This window comes from Callithrix jacchus, chromosome 13, assembly GCF_049354715.1.
Source record: "Callithrix jacchus isolate 240 chromosome 13, calJac240_pri, whole genome shotgun sequence".
In the NCBI taxonomy this organism is placed as follows: domain Eukaryota; kingdom Metazoa; phylum Chordata; class Mammalia; order Primates; family Cebidae; genus Callithrix; species Callithrix jacchus.
Genome location: NC_133514.1, coordinates 79,884,815 through 79,906,587, shown reverse-complemented (window position 1 = coordinate 79,906,587; position 21,773 = coordinate 79,884,815). Strand labels below are relative to the sequence as shown.

At 43.1% G+C, this 21,773-nt stretch overlaps 1 protein-coding gene across 48 annotated transcripts in view; it reads right to left on the bottom strand.

The window, feature by feature from the left end:
- Nucleotides 1–21,773, bottom strand: part of FHOD3 (formin homology 2 domain containing 3) — a 508,721-nt gene that overhangs the window by 14,106 nt on the left and 472,842 nt on the right. For 14 of the 48 annotated variants that reach the window (XM_035269720.3, XM_078347999.1, XM_078348006.1 and 11 more), the window contains 5 exons: nt 20,811–20,930; nt 19,801–19,962; nt 14,440–14,630; nt 6,372–6,564; nt 550–724 (listed from right to left, as the gene is read on the bottom strand). In XM_035269720.3, coding sequence (XP_035125611.3) covers nt 550–724; nt 6,372–6,564; nt 14,440–14,630; nt 19,801–19,962; nt 20,811–20,930 — 841 coding nt within the window. Of the gene's footprint in view, nt 1–510; nt 725–2,187; nt 2,212–6,371; nt 6,565–14,439; nt 14,631–19,800; nt 19,963–20,810; nt 20,931–21,773 lie in introns of all 48 variants that reach the window. The other 34 variants (XM_054243584.2, XM_054243588.2, XM_054243590.2 and 31 more) reach the window with 3 other exon arrangements.

Here is a 21,773-nt window from a genome sequence, read left to right as displayed (position 1 = left end):
AATCTGGAAACTCGAACTTGTCTGCCATTTTGAAGTTTCAGTTTTGTCTCTCCCTAAGGATGCAAAGAAGGGATAAAGGGGTCATGCTTTATGCAGAGGCTGGCAACCTTGTCCTGTGTAGTAGGTGTTTTAGGCTCTGTGGGTCCTACGGTGTCTGTCACAGTGGCTCAATTCTGCCAAAGCAGCCACAGACACTACACAAATGGGTAAGTATGACTGTGTTCCAACAAAACTTTATTTCTAAAAGCAGGGGGAAGACTGGGTTTGGCTTGCAGGCTGCAGGCTGCCCACCCCAGCTCTCCCGCAGGAGGCCTCCCGGGTAAGGATTCCCTCTATGTAAACTGAAGTACTCTCATTGGAGAGACAAAGCTATTGAAGGTGGGTCACAAAGATGCTAGTGAAGGAAGGTGTGTGGTTAGGTTGGCAGTAGAATTTCTGGGGTGCTGAGGGCCAGTCACAGCAGCTGGCTACAGCCTGTGATAGGGACCGGACCCCACTGGAGTGACCAACCTGAGAAGACAAGACGAGCCCCGCGCGGCCAGGAGTTACCTCGGCTTGCTCGGCTGCGTGTACGGATGCCCAGCGCGGGGGTGGCATCCTCCACGGAGGGGGACGAGGTTTTCAGCACAGCTTTCATGTTCTCGTGCTCAGCCGCATCCTCTGCATAGCTCAGACCCTGCGGCTGGCTCGGGGTTGCTGGAGAACTGCTGGAGAACTTGCCGGACTGCAAAACCAAGGGGCAGTTAGCAGGTGAGGGAGACTCCCCAAAAAGCCGACTCAAGCTTCTAAAACCCATGGTTAAGGCAGATCTCCTCTCCTCTGTCTTATTTGTTTTGCTTGCAGCACATTCATTATGGAAGTCACTGAGGTTGTTAACTAATGACAAAACATCTGTGCCTACAGGAAGATCTAATATGAGACAAAAGAGCTCCCGGCCCAGAAGGACCACCACCCACTCATTCATTGTAGCGGGCTCTCCCACTCACTCAGATCCCCTCAAAGGTTGGCTGCCAGGAGCAACTGGCATTGGCTCTGGGAAGAGCTAAAGCCAAATGTGTTTCTAACACCAAAGCCCTGATATGAGGATTGAAATGAGATGTCCTTGTTAACCAAGCACATTGAGCTTGATTTTTTACTTAGTGGCAGGAAGCAGTTACATTTTTCTTAAGTATCACTAATGACGGTAGAATGAGTGGGATTCCATCACAGAAGCCCAGCATGTTAAGAGTTGGGAAGAATTCTTCTAGACCTAGTCCCACCTTGCTTTTATGAAAAAGGAAATTGAGGCCCTCCAAGAATATGTGACTTGTCAAGGGCCCCAAAAGAATTAGTGTCAGGGCCCAGAACAGAACAAGACACAGGAATTCATGCTGGTTTTCTCTAACTGAACAAAAAGTCAGGACATATATATTTTAAAAGAAGTGTGCTGGAATGCCATATGTACACAGTGCCAAACATCTGGATGAAGAACTGAAAGTCAGATGAATGTTTGCAAAGTATAGCTCTGTAGGTTGCTGGCTTCCTTTTTCATCAGTGTCTCAGCCACAGCAACAGGGTTGGGGACACATCTGTGGCTTGTAGCACCTACATGGCTCTCTCCTCATTTTCCAGGGCCAATTAGCCCCTGCCTTGGTCTCTGGTTCTCGCTCCTGCATCCAGGGTATGGAAAGGAGCCCCAGCCATCCAACACGGCATGCACCTTGGCCTATGGGAGCCATTAAGACCAGCAGAGGAAATGGGCACACATCAGAGGCTGCCTACTGGCTGGGGACAGAGGCTCTGGCCTGGCCCTTGGCCACTGCCTCACTTCCTCTTTGATTTGAGGACTCTTTATGTGGTTATTCCAGAATCCAGTTCTCATATTTAAGTTCCCAAAGGAAAATTCCTTGTCCACTTTTCCAGCAGCAGGGAGAGACCTGCTAAACCTGCCACTTGTGACATGATTACTGATTAGCCGGGCTCAGGGACAGCTTGGAAAATGCATTTAACCCTTCGGTCCCTGGCACACGTGGCATGATGAGAGCCCTGCCAAGTGGTTAGTGATCACACGAAAACCAACCAGAAAATGTCCATGCATCATTTAAAGCACTGAACGGTGCTAACACTTCATGCTGATTATGTTAGGTTAGACCAGAGCATACACCAGGCGGTCAATGTGGCATTCTTCATGTTCATAAATGGTCATACCTCAACTTCCTCCTCGTCATCAGTCTACCCGACAGGACGGGACAGGACGGGACGGAAAAGACAGAAGGGATTCTTAGAAGGCACAGAAGTCAGCAAAGAGATTATCTCAATGTCACATAAAATTCCAAGTAAATAAATTGGTCACCACAACCAGGACACATCCTCTTGGGAGCCGCCAGTCCCCACCCTCCTGTCCTCATCTGAACACTCCTTGCGTGAACTCCAAGATCACCCATGACCAGAGTCAGGAAGGACTCACGGGGCCCCGGGCCAGTCTTCTGGGGCTGGCCCTGAGGTTAGCAGTCAGCTTACCCAATTCCCTGACCACCACAGACCTCGCTCGCACTTCTGCAACCTGCTGGGAGTGTCCTGCTCTGTGTCTCATATGGCCTGGGTGGCCACGTGATTATGGACCCATCACTGTCCGACAGTCACCAAGGCCTCTCTAAGTGGACTGGTTTCCATTTGCTTGGCGCTGCCTGTCAGCCACTGGCCTTCCCATCCCACCCGGAGTGCAGGATCCCTCCCTGCCCAGGTCCCAGTTCTGGGCTACAGCTATTCCTTCCACATGCTGGCTAGCCAGGACAAGCGGGACAACTGCTCCAGCAGCCTGTTCATATCACTCTTTCCTCGGGAGCATGACATTAACTTCTGTTTCAACATCTCACCTGTTTCTTATGGTGGCCACCTGAACTGACTCTCTGTAGTTTTAATTACTTTACACTAGATACACGACTTTAAGTGACTTTAAACAAAATATCCCTTTTCTAAAATAAATTAGAGTGAAATGTCATGTCAATCTCTTGATTGTAAATTAAACACACCTTTAATTTAGTAGTGTCCATGAGGTTACAGGGCCAGGTCAGCAAATCATATTAAAGTGTTTTGGGAATTGACTACACTTTTGGAAGTTAAAATGACAATCTGCTTCCAGTTCATCACATTCTACACTGCCTCCCCCAAATGGCATTGTGACAAGAGACAACAGTCCTGTTCCATTACTCTCTTCTTTAAAAAAAAAAAAACAGTTTATTTATATAACCCGTACGGTTGGGATTTTTTTCCAGCAATTCACCCTTGTTTAAGGTGCTACATATATAAAATCTTGGCCCTCTCAACATCCCTAACATTAATAATCATTCTTTTTCTCGAGGAGAGGAAGCTGGGGTTGAGCGAGGCTATGGATATCACCCAGGATTACCACTGCCTTCCAACGTGGGAGCCCTGGGGGACCAGCCTGGGTTCTCGCAGCCCACATCAGGAGTGTGATGACAGCAGAAAGGCTGTAGTTGCCTTGTGTTGCCTTGTCTGTGTCACCATTTGCTCTAGGAACAGCTTTGTACACAGGATGAGGACTTAGTTGCTCACTGATCCTAGCCTGGGGGGACCTCTGGATGATGAGAAAGAAAGCCTTTTAAATACCCAGAAACAGGGGGAGAAGAAGAAGGGTAGGCACTCAGGAGACATGGGGTCTGCAGATTCTACCCTCACACCTCTTATCTCTAAATGCTACCACTTGCATCCTCATTTTACTCAACAGGTACATTCAAGGTGACTTACTACAAACAGTTTTCCCTAAAATTTCTTCTAGCTCCAATGTTCAGGAGGTCCATGATTCTAAGTCTGTTGTATGGCTTTGTTTTCAGTGGTTTAAATTGTGTATATGTTATTTTTTAACCAGCATGTGATGTGCTTGGGATATAAGCTTGTCTTTCTTTATAAGATAAGCTTATCTTCCTTGGTATCCGGGGCACTGCTGGGCACACAATGAGCCCTTAATAATTCAGAGTTGGAAAAATCCAAGGCTGTATTATTTCTCCTTAAGGGACAATATCCTAATCTTCCAGCAGAGGGCAATCTTTCCACATAAATGATGCCATCTTGGCCATTAAAAACATGGACTAGACTGAGAATGAAGCCTGACCAAGCCTGTACTATCCAGATTTTAATGGAAATTTAAATATTTTTGAATCAAACTCTAGAAACATTCACCTCTGTTTATGATTGGGAAAGCCAAATGTTTTCAGAGAAAGACAGAATTTAAAAATTAGAAGAATCTGTAAAAAAAAAAAAATCTCAAGAATTTAGCAAGAAATTTTGATGTGTCCACACAACTACAAACATATTGGGCTTGTATTTTTCACCCTCCAATGTGTCTTATAGCCACAAAAATAAGCAATCTCTTTTTTAGGCTTTCCAAAAATAATACAGTGAATAAAATGTGGGCCACAGCTTGCCTAACATGCTTCCCGAGTTGCTGTCCTCCAAGAGGCTAAGGATCCTACTGAACTCAAATTTCAGGAGAGGAGACAGAAGACTCTAGGCTGCTGGCACTGAAATTCAGAACTGCTTGGGTTGGGGGTAGAGCTGTAGGAAGGGCTCCTTCTGCAGAAAAGTGACCTGAGCACTTCTTAAAGGTTCAGAAAATTCCAAGAAAATGAGCTTACACAAAGGTGGATATTAAGAGAAATGATTAGCCCAAGTTTCTTAAAATTACAACAAAATTGGTAATTTAATGCATCTGCCTTTCCCTGTAAAGGCATATCCTGAGGAATGTGGACTTCCAGAGAGCAGCACCCAAGTGTCCTCTGCTTGGCCTACTATATACACATATATCTGTGCACATAGGGCAGCCTCAATAAGGTCTTCCTAATTGGTTTTCTTCCTCCCCGCAAAAAATCTGCCTGATTAGGGTTCAGTTGAAGCATGTAACTGCCCGGATGATGGCACGCCTTGTGGCTTAATCCTTTTCTCATTCCATTCCCTCTGGCAGCATTATATATTGCCAGAAGTCAGAGTGCTACTCAAACGCATGCACGGATGGGAGGAATCCATGGGCACCAATCCAAACCATGAAAAAAAATTATAGAGTCCTTCAACAGGTTCCAAATATGACCTGTCAATATCAAATAAGATGACTTTAAAATCATTGAGTCTGTTTGAGAAAGAATAAATAGTGACTAAAGGAGGATTCCCAGAAAATTGCAGCCTTTTGCCTGGAACTGACCTTACAGTAAGAGATGAGGTAAGTGAGATACCAGCCTGGGTTTTATGTTTCATAAAGGCACATTAAGAAAAAGGAGGCCGGGTGCGGTGGCTCATGCCCATAATCCCAGCACTTTGGGAGGCCAAAGCGGGTGGATCACAAGGTCAAGAGATCAAGACCATCCTGGTCAACATGGTGAAACCCCGTCTCTACTAAAAATACAAAAAAATTAGCTGGGCATGGTGGCGTGCACCTGTAATCCCAGCTACTCGGGAGGCTGAGGCAGGAGAATTGCTTGAACCCAGGAGGCGGAGGTTGCAGTGAGCCAAGATCGCGCCATTGAAATCCAGCCTGGGTAACAAGAGCAAAACTCCATCTCAAAAAAACAAAGAAAGAAAGAAAAAGAAAAAGGAAACTGTACTATGTATCTCTGTTGGTCTCTGGCATCTTCATGCATCCCTTCACCCTCCACGTTATTAAGCATCTGTCATCTGAATATCCACTGCCCTCTCAAGACCTGGGCGGGCTTGGGGCTGAGACAGGAGAGAGGGGGAAAGAGCCCCAAAGCAGGGGAGACATGTAAGTGTGCAGGGGCTCCCCAAGGTGCTCTAGGGAAACTCTCACTGGATTCACTGTTCCCTGAGATTTCTTTCCACCCTGATGTCCTGTGATTCAAGGGACAGCTGAGAAGCCATTAGATTATATCTTTGAGCAATCACATCAGTTTATTCAGATGCCTGAAATGTGTGGTCGATTTGTCAACTGGCTGGGTATACAGAACCATTATGATGACTAAAAAACGGAATCAATTCCCCAATCAGTACATTTGTCTTTCTATGATACGTGGCATTATCTTTTATATTTTTCTTGTCTTCTTCCAAATTTACCCACATCATAGAGGACAAAAATAGAATCAAACATTGAATGTCCTCAGCCACATGCAACACACCAAAATGGCTTCCATGTTCCTCTTCTGGCCATACGTTCTTAACTTTACATCACCTAGGTCCTTGTTTGTTACATAGCAGATTTTCATGGAAATGGTGGAGGAGTACTTTAAGAGCACTTTTTTAAAAAGGGAATTTTTTTCAATAGTCAGAAAATGAAAAAAAGCACAGCTTCCTAACTGTGGGGAGAATTTCTGATTGATCTTATTTTAAAAATGAATGACACAGGAGCGGAACTGTGTGAAACTTACATCGGTGATCATCTTCCCTCTGGTCTTATTTCTCTCTCTGTGGTTGGCCCGTTTCTGTTTCTGCTGCAAAACCCTTTCCCTGGTTGTGCGATACTCTAGTGCAAATTCACTAATGATCCTGCAGAATTTGTTTATGTTCACTTCCCGAATTGCGTAAGGTGGATGACCCATAAAGAGTAAAAAGGAGTGGAATCTGCAAGGGAAAAACAGTAATGGCAGTGACTTCAGTTTTACAGAACAAAATTACTTGTTCACAATCTCTCAGTAAGGAACCAATGTCAGAACTTAAAATAAATAATAATAATAAAAAGAAACCCATGAGCCACACTCTCAGTAAGAAGACACTGTCCTTCATTCCTGGGGCTTTGGAATTTAAAGAGTCTTCTCAAGTGAAAATGCAAACAGAGGCTCAACTCACTTTCCCACTGATGGAGGTTAATATCTAGGAGGTAGTACTTCAGCAGGTTACTTTTTCACTTTGCTTATCTATGTTCTAACATTTTTCTAAAACGTATATGTAAAACTTTTGTAAGAAAAATGTCAAAGTAGTATTTTAGAAAAATACTGCGCCATTTTTAGATTATATGAGAACTGAATAGGAATAAAGAAATATGGCTTAGAAATTTTTTGAATGAATACTCAAGATAGATATGAACATATTATGAATAACCTGTTAATCTATAGTTTGTAAACAGATGCTGTTTTCTGAGTAAATATTTTGAAACGTTTTCTTGCAATATTACATATAATCTTAGTTTAATTAGGAAACACCAAATAAGCAGAAAATAAATTTATTTTACCTATTTAATTTGTAAATAAAAATTTTTAGACATTATTTAAAATGTTGTAAAAGAAATTACATGAGCAAGAAAGTACCCAATTTTAGTTATCAGGAAACGAGAAAGAACACACAGTGGGAGGCAGAGGGAAATCTTTACATGGAACAAACCACATTATATAAATGTACCACTATTTATAGACAAAAAAATTTTATTACTCTACTTGTTCAGTTTGAATATGGATTTTTAAAAAATAAAGGACACTAGCTTACTCTTTCTGAGAACAATCATGATGTAAACATAAGTTTGTATTTAAAGTAAAAGGGCCTAAACATGCTAATCAAAACTACCTAACTCTTAGAAGAAAACAACCTAGAAATCTTCATGACTTTGAATTAACATTTTTAGATATGATACCCAAAGCATAAGCGACCAAAGTAGATAAACTGGACTACATTAAAATTGAAAACCTTTGGCTTCAAAGGATATTATCAAGACCAAAAAGATAATCCAGGAGATTAGAGAAAAGATTTGCAAGTCCTGTGCCTAATAATGGAACTGTGTCAGAATATATAAAGGAATCTTACAACTCAACATTAAAAGACAAGTAAAAAATGGACAAAGGATTTGAATAGACACTTCCCCTAAAAAGACATACATACAGCCAAGAGATACATGAGAAGATGCTCAGAATCATCAAGGAATGCAAATCAGAACCACAGGGAGACGCCATGACCAGGATGGCCGTAATAAAAGAGAAAGGCAAGAATGAATGTTGGCAAGAACGTGGAGAAACTGAACCTTTGCTACAGTGCTGGTGGGGACATAAAACGGTTTAGCAGCTGTAGAAAATGATCTGGCAGTTCTTCAAAAAGATAAACACAGAGTTATTATATAACTTAGCAATTTTTCTCCTTTGCATAAATAGAAATGAAAATATCTGCACACACAAAACCTTCTACACAAAAGTTCATAGGAGCATTATTCATAACAGCTGAAAGTGGAAACAACCCAAATGTCCATGGACAGATGCATGGATAAACTAAAAACAGCATTTCCAAATAAGGCCCTGGGCAACTGGCCCCATCACCTCTCTGACTTCATCTCTCATGACTCCAGCTACACTGGACTCCTGGTTGTTCCTTGAATAAGCCCATCTCAGGGCCCCAGACACTGTGTGTGGTGTACAGGAGCCCTGGAGGGACAAAGAGGCTGAGGAGCAGAGAGCCTGCTGGGCCTTCGGGAGGGGTGAGGAGGCCACTCCACAGGGGAGGACCACAGGCCTGACAAGCTGTCCAGTACCAGTTGTTCCCCATGTTTAGAACATTTTCCCCACTGACAGCTGCATGGATGGCTCTCACTCATCTCAGATTTCTGCCAAATACCACCTCCTCTAAGAAGCCTTCCTTGACCATCCTGTGTAAAACAGCACCTTGTAGTCACGACCTAGCCATTTATACTCTTAATACCTCTTCCTAGCCCTTATTACCACCTGACATTATATATTAGATATAATATATGATATTAGGATAGGATAGCATAATATAATATAACAACTATTCAAGATCTGTACTCAGGAAGATTGGAGGGGAGAATCCATCAGCCCACAGTTAGCTAACCACTTCACTTCCTTCTAATATTCAACTTTCTGGGTCCTATTTTATATGTACAACCCAAGATTTCTTATCCTACACTTTCTAGAGCATTGTTTTTTGATACACAGGGAATCCAAACTTTGAGGCAGTAAAACTTTTAAGGAATTTTTGTCAGTTGAGTTTGTAACTTTTAGAATACATGATAGGAAGATCTTGTGGTTGTGGGCAGGCTGGCCTCCCTAACCATACTTCAAAGCACAAGTCAAACATTCTTGATTGGTTCTATCATCTGCCTCTGACTCAAGCCTGCCACTGAGAAGTGGGTCTGGCCCAGAATGGGGAGGGGTGGACTTTGGCCAATGGCACACCAGTCTTGGTGTTTGTCTTCTGCTTCTCTCCCCTGCTGGAATGCCAGTCCATTGCTGTAGTTTGCTAGGTTTCCCAGGAAAACTTTTGATATAATTTGGCTTTGTCTTCACCCAAATCTCATCTTGAATTATAGTTCCCATAATCCCCATGTGTCATTTAGGGATCAGGTGGAGAGAATTGAATCATAGGGGCAGTTTCTCCCATTCTGTTCTTGTATAGTGAGTTCTCATGAGATCTGATGGTTTCATAAGGGCTTCCCCCCTTTCCTCAGCACTTCTTGCTGATATTATGTGAAGAAGGACATGTTGACTTCCCCTTCCACTGTGATTGTAAGTTTCCTGAGGCCTCTTCAGCCATGCAGAACTGTGAGTCAATTAACACTCATTCCTTTATAAATTACCCAGTCTCAGATATGTCTGTAATAGCAACATGAGAATGGACTAATATAGCTTTCTTCTCTTCCTCTCCCCAGTCCCTCTCCATGCCTTTTGCAGTGCAACTGTAGCTTAATGGATCTATAGGAGTGAGTGGGTGGGTCTGTACAACCAGAGAGTACAATAGGATAAAAGGAAAGGTTAATATCACATTTAAGAATCAAAGACAAAATAATAAGATTATCTCAATAGACACAGCAAAGGCTTTCAATAAAATTCAACACCCTTCATGTTAAAAACACTCAATGAATTAGGTATTGGAGGAACATACCTCAAAATATAGTAAGAGCCATCTATGACAAATCCACAGCTAATGTCATACTAAATAGGCAAAAGCTGGAAGCATTCCCCTTGAAAACCAGCACAAGACAAGGATGCCCTTTCTTATCACTTCTATTCAACATAATGTTGGAAATTCTGGTCAGGGAAATCAGTCAAGAGAAATAAATAAAGGGCATTCAAACAGGAAGAGAGAAAGTCAAACTATCTTTGTTTGCAGATGACGTAATTCTATATCTAGAAGACTCCATTGTCTCAAGTCCTTCATCTGATAACTTCATCAAAGTTCCAGGATGCAAAATCAATGTACAAAAATCACTAGCTTTCCTATACACCAACAACAGTCAAGCTGAGAGCCAAATCAGAAAGGCAATCTCATGCACAATTGCCACAAAAAGAATAAGACACCTAGGAATACAGCTAACCAGGGAGTTGAAAGATCTCCATAATGAGAAAATACTTCTCAAAGAAATCAGATGACACAAACAAATGGAAAATATCCCATGCTCATGAATTGGAAGAATCAATATCATTAAAAAGGCCATACTGCCCAAGGCAGTTTACATATTCAATGCTATTCCTATCAATCTACCAAAGACAGTCTTCACAGAACTAGAAAAACTGTTTTCAAATTCATATGGAAGAAAAAAAGAGCCTGAATTACCAAGGCAATTGTAAGCAAGAACAAAGCTGGAGGCATCATGCTACCTGACTTTACACAACAGGGCTACAGTACCTGCGACAGCATGGTACTAGTACAAAAACAGAGACATAGACCGACGGAACAGAATAAAAAGCCCAGAAATAAGGTCGCACACTGATGACCATCTGATCTATGACAAAGCCGACAAACACAAGCAATGGGGAAAAGACTCAATTCAGTAAATGGTGCTGGGGTAACTGGCTAGCCAAATGCTGAAGACTGGACCCCTTCCTTACACCACATACAAAAGTCAACTCTAGACAGGGTAAAAACTTAAATGTAAAACCCAAAACTATGAAAACCCTGAAAGACAACCTAGGCAATACCATCCTGGACATAGGAACAGGCAAAGATTTCATGACAAAGACACCAAAAGCAATCGCAACATAAGCAAAAACTGGCAAATGGGACCTAATTAAAGAGGTTCTGCACGCTAAAAGAAACTATCAACAGAGCAAACAGACAACCTATAGAGTGGGAGAAAATTTCTGCACACTATGCATGTGACAAAGATCCGATGTCCACCATCTTTAAGGAACTTAAATTTACAAGAGAAAAATAAACACCCACATTAAAAGTGGGCAAGGGACATAAATAGACACTTTTTAAAAGAAGACATACATGTGGCCAACAACAATATGAAAAAAAGCTCAACATCACTGATCATTAAAGAAATGCAAATCTAAACCACAATGAGATACCATCCTACACCAGTCAAAATGGTTAATTATTAAAAACTCAAAAAATAACAGATGCGGTGAGGTTGTAGAGAAAAAGAAACACATACACTGTTGGAAGGAGTATAAATTAGCTCAACCATTGTGGAAAGCAGTATGGTGATTCTTCAAAGACAGAACTTCCATTCAACCCAGCAATCCCATTACTGGGTATACATCCAGAGGTATATAAATCATTCTACCAGAAAAACACATGCACACGAATGTTCATTGTTAACACTAATCACAATAGCAAAGACATGAAATCAACCTCAATGCCCATCAATAACAGAGTGGATTAAAAAAATGTGGTACATATACACACGAAACACTATGCATCCATAAGAAAGAACAAGATCATGTCTTTTGTGGGAACATAGCTGGAGCTAGAGGCCATTATACTTATCAAACCAACACAGGAACAGAGAACCAAATGCTGCATGTTCTTGCTTATAAATGGGAGCTAAAGGATGAGAACTTATGAACACAAAGAAGGAAACAACAGACACTGGGGTCTATATGAGGGTGGAGGGTGGGAGGAGGGAGAGGAGCAGAAAAGATAACTATTGGCTAGCAGGCTTAATACCTGGGTGATGAATTAATCTGTACAACAAACCCCCATAACACGAGTTTACCTATGTAACAAACCTTCACATGTACCCCTGAACCTAAAATAAAAGTTAAAATAAATGCAGGTTTGAACATCCAAAACAAAATTTTCTTAGCCAAGAAACAGTTTCAAAAACTAGGTTTTGCCTACAGAAACAGCTAATTGAAACTTTTTGATCTAAAGTAAAAATGTAAGTATTTAGGATAATTTGCATGACTAAAAGATCCCACTGGTTATCAGCTATAAGGCCCTGAAATAGGGTTCCTCGTTCTGTGCCTCAATTTCCCAATGTGTTAAGTAAAAAAAAAAAAATCACAGCTATGATCCTGAGGACTGTTGATGGGAGGGGGAAGGAAAAGTAAGGCACAGCCCTTGGGCTCCCAGTCCTCCATCTCAGCTTCAACAAGATAGTTCTGCTTTAATCAGTACTACATACAGGGCTTCGGCTAAAGACTTCATTTGAATCCAGGATTCTATGGTTTAGATACTTTGGATTGGCCACTTCCCTTTAGCCCCTTTCACTACCCACACCAAAACCACAGTGAACTTCTGGTTCCTGCTGGTCTTCCCCGGTGAGAAGTGGACAGGTGAGGTAGGAGCAGCCATCATCCTGGTGACCAGCTTACCAAGGAGAATGGGACAATCAGAGCAAATACTTTATAGCTTAAAAAATAGACATATCTTGGGAGGCTGAGGTGGATGGATCACGAGGTCAAGATATCGAGACTATCCTGGCCAACATGGTGAAACCCCATCTCTACTAAAATACAAAAAAATTAGCTGGGCGTGGTGGCGCGTGCCTATAGTCCCAGCTACTCAGGAGGCTGAGGCAGGAGAATTGCTTGAACCTGAGGTGGAGGTTGCAGTGAGCCGAGATCGCGCCACTGCACTACAGCTTGGTGCCTGGTGATGGAGTGAGACTCTGTCTCAAAAAAAAAAAAAAAAAAAAAGAAAAAAAGAAAAAGAAAAAAGAAATAGATATATCACCAAACTGAGTTTTTGTCTGTCTGGGATAAAATGGTTAATGCCACCAGGCTCAATAGCTTCATAAGATGTTCATAAAATTACTCCAATTTCATGACATTCCCAAACAATAATTGGTTCTCTCTCTCTCCTCTCTCTGTGTGTGTGTGTGTGTGTGTGTGTGTGTATATGTGTGTGTATTTTAAATTGGGAATTGCTTGCATCATACAAAGCATGGAGCATCATACAAAGCTAAACCAGTTCACATTCGCTGCTTCTTTGATTTCAGTAAGAAATCTGAAAAAATCTAAAAGTTCCATTGAGGAAGGCAGGACAGCCAGAAGGTTAGATAGAGTACAGTCAGGGAGATTTATAGTTGAACAATTACATTCCAAAAGAACGGATTAATGGATAGTTGTCAACCTGGAGAGAAGATTCTGCTCCTTATTTTTGTCCTGTCCAACATTTAACAACTACTGCCACTTTCTTGGTGGTCTGGATGAAGACTCAGGGAGTATGATTATCAAAGCAGAACTGACACAAACTGGGAGAGGGCTTACGTGCAGATAAAAGTTTCAGGTTTTTAAAAGTTCTGTATAGGCTTAAGGAAGGTGAAAGAAGGGAGAGAGGAAAGAAGAGCAAGACAGGAAGGGAGGGATGAAGGAAGAATGGGTGAGGGTCCCTCGACTATGTTCTGTAACAAAGGAGAAGAGAATGGTAGCACATAGCAGGAAATGTCCTGGCTTGGGAAGTTAGAAGACCCAGGTTCTAGTCTTCCGGCTGCCACTGCTTTCTGGTGGCACAGCCCTGGACAGCTATGGGTCCCAGACTCCATTCTCCTTGTGGGAAAAACAAGGTCACTGGGGTCTACATGAGGGTGGAGGGTGGAAGAAGGGAGAGGAGCAGAAAAGATAACTCTTGGATAGTGGGCTTAATACCTGGGTGAATTAATCTGCACAACAAACCCCCATAACAAGAATTTACCTATGTAACAAACCTGGAGGGAAGATTGGATATACTTATATAAGTATTTAGGCTAATTTGCATGACTAAAATGATCCCTCTGGTTACCAGCTATAAGGTAACCAGTGTCTCCAGGGTTCTCTTGGATCCTGTGACTCTGGGGAGAGCTGGTTCAGACGACAGTGCTGTGTTGGAGCCTGGACCTCACTCGGGTAGGCTGTGACACAGAGCCGCTTTTGGAGGATCCATTTCCGGAAGGTCCTCCAAAGACCAGCTGCAGGTCAGGTAAAGGAGGAACTTTTCTAACAGAGAGCTGCCGTGCAAGGGAGTGCCCTCTCTATAGGTGAAATTCTTCCAGCAGATCTAGAGATGCAGGGTTCAATTTGTTAGGAATCTTACAGGTGCAATTCCTTATAGGTAGGATTTTTGATGAAATTATTTCTGACACTCCTTCCAGCTGTGAGGTTTGATGGCATTATATGATTGTGTAAGAATAATTAAGTATCCATGAAACTGTTAAACATTTGCATCATCACTGTAATTGCTACGTACCAAGAATGTACCAAAAACCTGTAAATTTAACCTTCAGCTCTTAATTGCAGTATATTTTCAAAATGCCATTGTATTGATGTTTTTAGAAGTTCCCAATCCACTTACCTGTTGATTATCCTTCTATGGACAATCTTTAAAATTATAATTCGCTCTGCACAGTCTTTCAGGAACTCTGACATCCGTTGTTTTAAAACTGGCTTCATTTCATGTTTTGCAATTGCCTTGAGGTGATCCCATGAAGCTTTGCATCTTCTTTCCATCTGACATAAATTATCCTGAAGTTGATCAAAGTCAACCTGAAAATCAGAGCGAGAACACTGCAAACACACTGAAACCACCGGACACCAACCTGAGCTGGGAGACCAAACTGCCTCTGGGAAGTAACAAACATCAAACCCAAATTCACATCTTGAAATACAAACATATTTACAGCCTAAAAATTATTTACATGTGTATTTGTCATTATCTTGACATCACCTTATTTAGTGATAAAAGTATTCTCTAAATGAACCCAATACATGTGTCACCTTTTTTGGCCATATTTGGAAATAAATCTTTGGGAACTGTAAATTAAAACATATCAAGGAACCCTAGTACAAGATGAACTGAGTAGATGTCTCATAAATTTTTTCAGAGCACTCTTTTTTTTTTTTTTTTTTTGAGGGAAAAAGAGAAAAAGAAGGGGAAAAAAAGAAAAGAGGGAAAAAGGAATATTACTTCATTCCTAAAATGGGTTTCAATAATGGCCGATCAATATTTTGAGTGTTTAAAGTGGTTAATGCATATTTTATGTGTTTAAAATGGAGACCTCTATTGTGTTTATTTGTTCTGGCTCTGAGTTCAAGTCCTGGATATCGTTATCAATTTGTTGTCTCGTTGAATCTAAATCTCATTATGGGTCTTATGTATCTGGGTGTTAAGATCTCTTATTGTTACATTAATCCTTTTACCCTTGCATCCTTGTAGCTTTGAAATCTATTTTATTAAGTGTGAGAATTGCAACTCCTGCTTTTTATTTATTTTTGCTCTCCATTTGGTTGGTGAGTTTTTTTCCATCCCCTTGTTTTGAGTCTTTGTATATCTTTAGATATATCGTTAGATTTTGTGGATAATGTATATTTTGTGTGTTTAAAATGGAGAGCTCTATTGAGTTTATTTGTTCTGGATCTTAGTTCCAGTCCCGGATATCGTTATCAATTTTCTGTCTCATTGAATCTAAATCTCATTATGGGTCTTATGTATCTGGGTGTTAAGATCTCTTATTATTACATTAATCCTTTTACCCTTGTATCCTTGTAGCTTTGAAATCTATTTTGTCAAATGTGAAAATTGCAACTCCTGCTTCTTATTTATTTATTTTTGCTCTCCATTTGGTTGGTACATTTTTTTTTCCAACCCTTTATTTTGAGTCTATGTGTATCTTTGGATATACCATTAGATTTTGTCTGTACCTTTTGATTGGGAGATTTGGTCGATTTAAATTTAGGGTTGCTGCAATTTGATATTAACTGGCTATTTGGTCCTTTCGTTGATAAAAATTCTTCTTTATGTTAATGCTCTTTACTTTTTGGTGTATTTTTAGAAAGGGTCATACTGGTTGTTCCTTTCCGTGTATAATGCTTCTTTTAGAAGTTCTTGTAAAGCAGGCCTGGTGGTAATAAAATCTCTGAGTACTTGCTTGTTCCTAAAAGATTTTATTTTTCCTTCAAATGTAAAGCTTAAATTGGCAGGATATGAAATTCTGGGCTGAAAGTTCTGTTGATTAAGTATATTGAATATTGGCCCCCACTCTCTTCTAGCTTGTAGGGTTTCCGTTGAGAGATCTGCTGTAAGCCTAATAGGCTTACCTTTATGGGTAACTTGATCTTTCTCTCTGGCTGCCCTTAATATTTTCTCCTTCATTTCGATCTTGGTGAATCTAACAATTATGTGCCTTGGGGTTGGTCTTCTTGAGGAATATCTTTGTGGTGTTCTCTGTATTTTCTGGGGTTGAATAGTGTCCTGCTTTGCTAAATTAGGAAAATTTTCCTGGATAATGTCCTGGAGAGTATTTTCCAGCTTGACTTCATTCTCTCCCTCACATTCAGGTACACCAATCAAGCGTATATTAGGTCTTTTCACATAGTCCCATATTGCTTGGAGACTTTGCTCATTCCTTTTTATCCTTTTTTTCTCTATTCTTGTCTTGTCGTTTTGTTTCATTAAGTTGGTCTTTGACCTCTGATACCCTTTCTTCTGCTTGATCCATTCGGCTGTTTAAGCTTGTACATATTTCAGTAAGTTCTCGTGTTGTATTTTTCAACTCCATAAGTTCATTTGTATTCCTCTCTATATGGTCTATTCTTTTCAACATTTCATCTAACCTTTTTTCCAAGTTGTTAGTTTCTTTACATTGGGTTAGAACGAGTTCCTTTAACTCCCAGAAGTTTCTTATCATCCACCTTTTAAAGCCTACTTCAGATAATGGAACACAGTCCTTTTCCATCAGGGCTTGTTCCGTTGCTGATGAGTCCTCTTCCATCAGGGCTTGTTCCGTTGCTGATGGGTTCTGATTTTGAGTATACTCGGCCTTCTTAGGCTGTTTTTTTCCCTTCATTGTAGATGAACAGCCTTTCTAATTAGGTTTCTGAGTCGACGTCCAACTTATTGATTCCCAGTGCTGGGATCCGAGCAACCCACTGTGGCGGCCTAAATAGCAGCGATAAGACTGATGGTGCTCTTCTGCCCGGGAATCTCTGGTCTGGCTTCCCTCTTGAGTCCGCAACAAGCGGCTCTGACTTCCTGGAGCTCCAAACTCCAGTCAGTAGGGGAAGCAGTCCCGTTGGCTCTGCATGAAGAGCTGCTGTGCCGAGATGCTGGCAAAACCACTGCGGCGGCCACAAGAGTTGTGCTGGCGACCCGTGGGGCTCCTCCACTGGGAATTGGCTAATCGGTGAGTGATGAAAATTCGTCTAATGATGTGGCGTCGTCTCGTTCTCTGAGCTTTCACTGGGAGCTACACTCCTGAGCTGTTAGTGGTCGGCCATCTTGGATCGATCTCTCAGAGCACTCTTATTCTTCAGATATGATATTTCTCTTAAAGTTGAGAAATGCACCCTAGTCCTATGAGAATGGCTCTGCAATGCTGGGGACCAACTAATGAGCCAGCTTCTCTTTGTGATGATCTCCTTTATAATGTGAGTGACAAGTTGTTTTACTCACCTTCCCACCAGTCTCTAAGCCAGGCATTGAACATAAACACAAATGCTGAATGAGACAACTCCCTGTTCTCAAGGAGGCTGACTATACACACAGGTGATCCCCAAACTCTGAAGGACACACACCCCCTACCAGGCCTGTGTGTGTGCTTGTATGTGGGTGTCAGGGTTGCCACAGACGCATATCACACATGCAAGGGACAGATGTGACAAAGCACTGGCTGTGTATTCAGGGACCTGCAGACTGGAGGGATTGCCAAAGCAGCCTGAGATGAGGTTTTCGAAGGTGATGATTTTACAGAATTTCCAAACTAAAAATTACATAAACCAGAGAGTTGTTAGTCATGAAAAAAAGATATCAAAAGGCCACATTCAACAGAGGGATGGAGAAAAGAAACCGAGAAGGACAGTAGAGGAGGAAGAAACAGATAAATAAGTGGTAAGCTGAAGGGAGGGGATTGAGGTGGATGGAAAGTAGTTAAGGTGAGAAAGGCTAGGTCCAGCAAGCAAAAGTCACTGCATGGGGGCGTGAGTGGGAGGTGCCAGGAGGGTGCTGCAGGGGTAAGCAGGAGGTGCGTGGAGGGTGGGGGGGTTGGGGGTGTGCGTGGAAGGTGAATGAAGGGTGTTGCGGGAGTGAGTGGGAGGTGTGCCGAGGGTGCAGGGTGGGGTGAGTGGGAGGTGTGTGGTGGGTGCAGAATGGGGTAAGCAGGAGGTACGTGGAGGGTGTTGGGCAGGTGAGTAGGAGGTGCGAGGAGGGTGCAGCGGGGAGGGGCTGAGCGGGAGGTGAGTGGAGGTGATTAGGGGCGTGGAGGTAAGCCTTGATGCCTAGGGGCCACTGACAGAGGCAAGGAGCAGGGCCTGCTGAACGCCCACAGGAGACTTGCTGGAGTGACCTCAGACCTCCAGGCCCACCCTTAGAAGGACAATGGTGGGGAACAAGCCCGGAAAGGTGAATTTTGTGAGAGGATCTGTGGCACCAACAGCATGAAGACACGCAGTGTAATGTCTGGCGTGAGGCAGGGAGGAATGCAAGATCCCATATGTACTGGCCTTCCTGATGCTAATGCATCAAAGAGTGAGTGAGTTTAGGCAGAGCTCTGGGATTCGGGTATGCAGGAGTTCGTGGCACTTTGAGGAAAATGATTTGTCTGAAATCAAAGGAATCCAGAGTCCAGATAGGAAAGGCTTGGCTTTCTCATGATACAATGAGGCTTAGAAAAAAATTCTGATAGGCTAGTTCAGGGTCCCCTGTTCTGTGCACCTGGCAGAGGCCAGCCTGTGGCTCTAGAGGTAGGTGGAGGAGCCACAGGCTCTTGGCCACCAGGTACCCACCAGCCAGGGCTTTGGCAGAAGGCAGACAGGAAGGGCGCCTTGAAGCAGTCCTCAGCAGCCACCCCACATCCTTCCCGACCTCTGCCCACCACTTTCTCTCTTCCTCTCATGCCAGATGCCAACACACCCCAGCACTTCCAGCTCTCATGTTCCAGCTACAGGTATTTCTAGAACGTTCCTCCACCCTGGCCTGGCTCCTGTGCTCTATTTAAGGGTGTCTTCCACCCCTGCCTCCTCCCCTAGCCCATTTCCTGTAATCCCAAGACCTTCACATCTCCTAGTTCTGGTGTGTTTGGGATCCCTCCAGGAGTTGGTCAGCCTCAGTGACCCCCTGCACTAGAGGCAGCTGGGTGTCCACATACTGCGACTGTCTCTTTTCTAATGAAGCATACGCTCGTGAAGATATTAATTCTGCACTTGCTTTAAGAGCTTGCAGCTGAGGGCCAAGGCCATATACTGTTTATAGGCCTATAAAAATGTTTCCTCTGGGCAAGATCATAGGGACAGCTGATCTGTGGGAAGCAGGGGCTGGGAGGACCCTGTTTTCTGGCCCCACACCTCACTGCAAGATCCTTATGAAGAGCCAAATTCCATATTTTTGACATGGTTGCCCACCTAAGACAAAGTGTGCTGTTTGAGTGTTCTGGAGAATCCAGCCTGGTGAGTAACACTGCTCAACAGAGGACACAGGGTTTAGGAATGGGATGGCAGGCTTGCCTTGCATACCTCAGTAGGAAAGAATCTGACCGAAAACCAGAGATAGGAAAAAGTTCATTAGCAATGCCATGAAACAAATCATATTCACAAACTCCAGAGCAGGGAATGCAGGCAGCACTTGGGCATTTTACTTAATAGGGCACATGATCCTCGAGGACAACTGATAAAGACCCCGTGGCTGCAGCAAGACCAGGCCCACTCCTTGTGTCTGTGAACCTACCTTGGCTGACCTGGTGATGGCCCCGATCTCCGAGTACAGATCGGAGCTGTCTGGGAAGTTTTCCACCACCATGGTGCACACATGGTGGAGAAGCGACTGCTTGTGCACTGTGTCTTTGACTTCTGGAACCTTCTCGAGGTAGCTTAACTCAAACGCTTTGGCCTGTTGCACAAACATCAATAAAAGACAAGTTTCACACAGGCTCTTAGATAATAGCACAGATGGTTATAATTGATTCCCAGCTGCAGTAGCCCAACGTTCAGCTTCTCTGTGGCTGAAGCTCCTCAGGCCACACACTCCATGATCCATGGCTGATCGATCACACATGGGCCAGCCACAGTGAGAATGAGGGAGCCTCTGGCCCTTTCCCACCACAGCCATGAGCCACGTCCCAGGGTTCACCCCTAAATCAGGGTGCTGTGGGACTGGGCTCTGACATCTGCATATTGACTTCTTCCTCCCTTTGTCTGTTGTCTACTTCCTGGCTAAACCTGGACCAATTTGAAAAAGTTGCTTTTCTTAATAGCTAATGCATGCCGGGCTTAATACTTAGGTGATGGGTTGAGAGATGCGGCAAACTACTAGGGCACACATTTACCTATGTAACAAACCTGCACATCCTGTACATATACCCCAGAACTTAAAAAAGGTTTTTTCGAAAAGTTGTTTCTCTTTAAGCATCAAAATGCATATAAGCATGAATATTTGAGTGATAAGCTCAGAAAAAAATGGGGTAGAAGTTGTCCAATGTCAAATTTGAGAGTAGTTACACTTCACAAAGAATAGTGTTTGTGTTTTTTTTCTGTTTTCTTCTTTGTAGCAAGACACAGGTTGAAATAAAAAGGCCCTGATACTTTAAGAACAGAATTCCTTTTAGATTTTCAGCAAGAAGACACAAAAGTCAGTTGTTCGGTGCTTTGGGGAACCTGAGGTACAACATTCATCAGCGATTGATGGGCAGGGATTTTGTGACAAGGGGTGCCTCAGGATGAGGGATGGGGAAGACTTACATTAGTTCCATTTAGAAAGTTCCCAATAGCTAAGAGAGTAGACAGGATAAAGCCCAAGGTCTTATTGTTCTCCAACTGGTCTATTCCTTCCTTCAGATCCAGGAGTGGTTCTGCAACTTCCTTTCAGTTAAAAAAAAAATTAGATGATAAAGAATGTACACTTTGGCTTCACTTTTTTCTTTTGGCTTTTTGTATACAGGAATAACAAGCAGTGTTCTCCGAGCATGAGGCAATTCCCCGCAGTGAGCATTGCTCCTAGGTATGGAAACAAGTGGCAGGGAGAGCCTCTATTCCCCAGACTCTACAGTGGAGACGAAAAGGAGCTTGTGCTGGGGTGACGAGGCCTCTGGACTCCCCGTTCCTGCCCACTGTGCAAGCTCAAGCAGGACCCTCAGGGAACGCCCTCCTCCGACTCTCCTTCCTGGCTGTGGCTGACTTCTGGGACACTCTTCCTTCCTATCTTCCTTTGGCTTCTAGACCATAGTCTTCCTCTTTGCTTTTTCTCCTTCCAGGCAGATTGTCAATGAAAGTTGTGTCCTCCCTGTCCCTGAACTGCCCAAGGCCTCCTCCTCCCCTCAGACCACTCCATGGCTAGCCACCTGTCAGCCTGGGCTGCTCACTAGAAGGCTACTATCCTCACTACTCCACTGCCTTCATGATCCCCATCCCTCAGACCTCCAGCCTGCCCTGTAACCTCATAGCCTCCACCTCCCCTACCCTCTTTGCTGTTATTCTGGGGCCCCCATTCCTTTGTCTTGACTGAGGCTCTCCCCTAGCCTATATCCCAAAGCCAGGAGGTTCAGCTTCAATTTCCCCAGGCCAGGTCCTGCCAGGCTGACCCAGTGATCTGTTTTCTCCATGATGTTACCTCCCTTGGCTAGAGAAAGCCACCTGAGCATGCTCGGTGGTCTTGTGACCCAGTCGTAGCAGCCACCTCAGCAGTCCTAGGTGTCTTTATCTCTG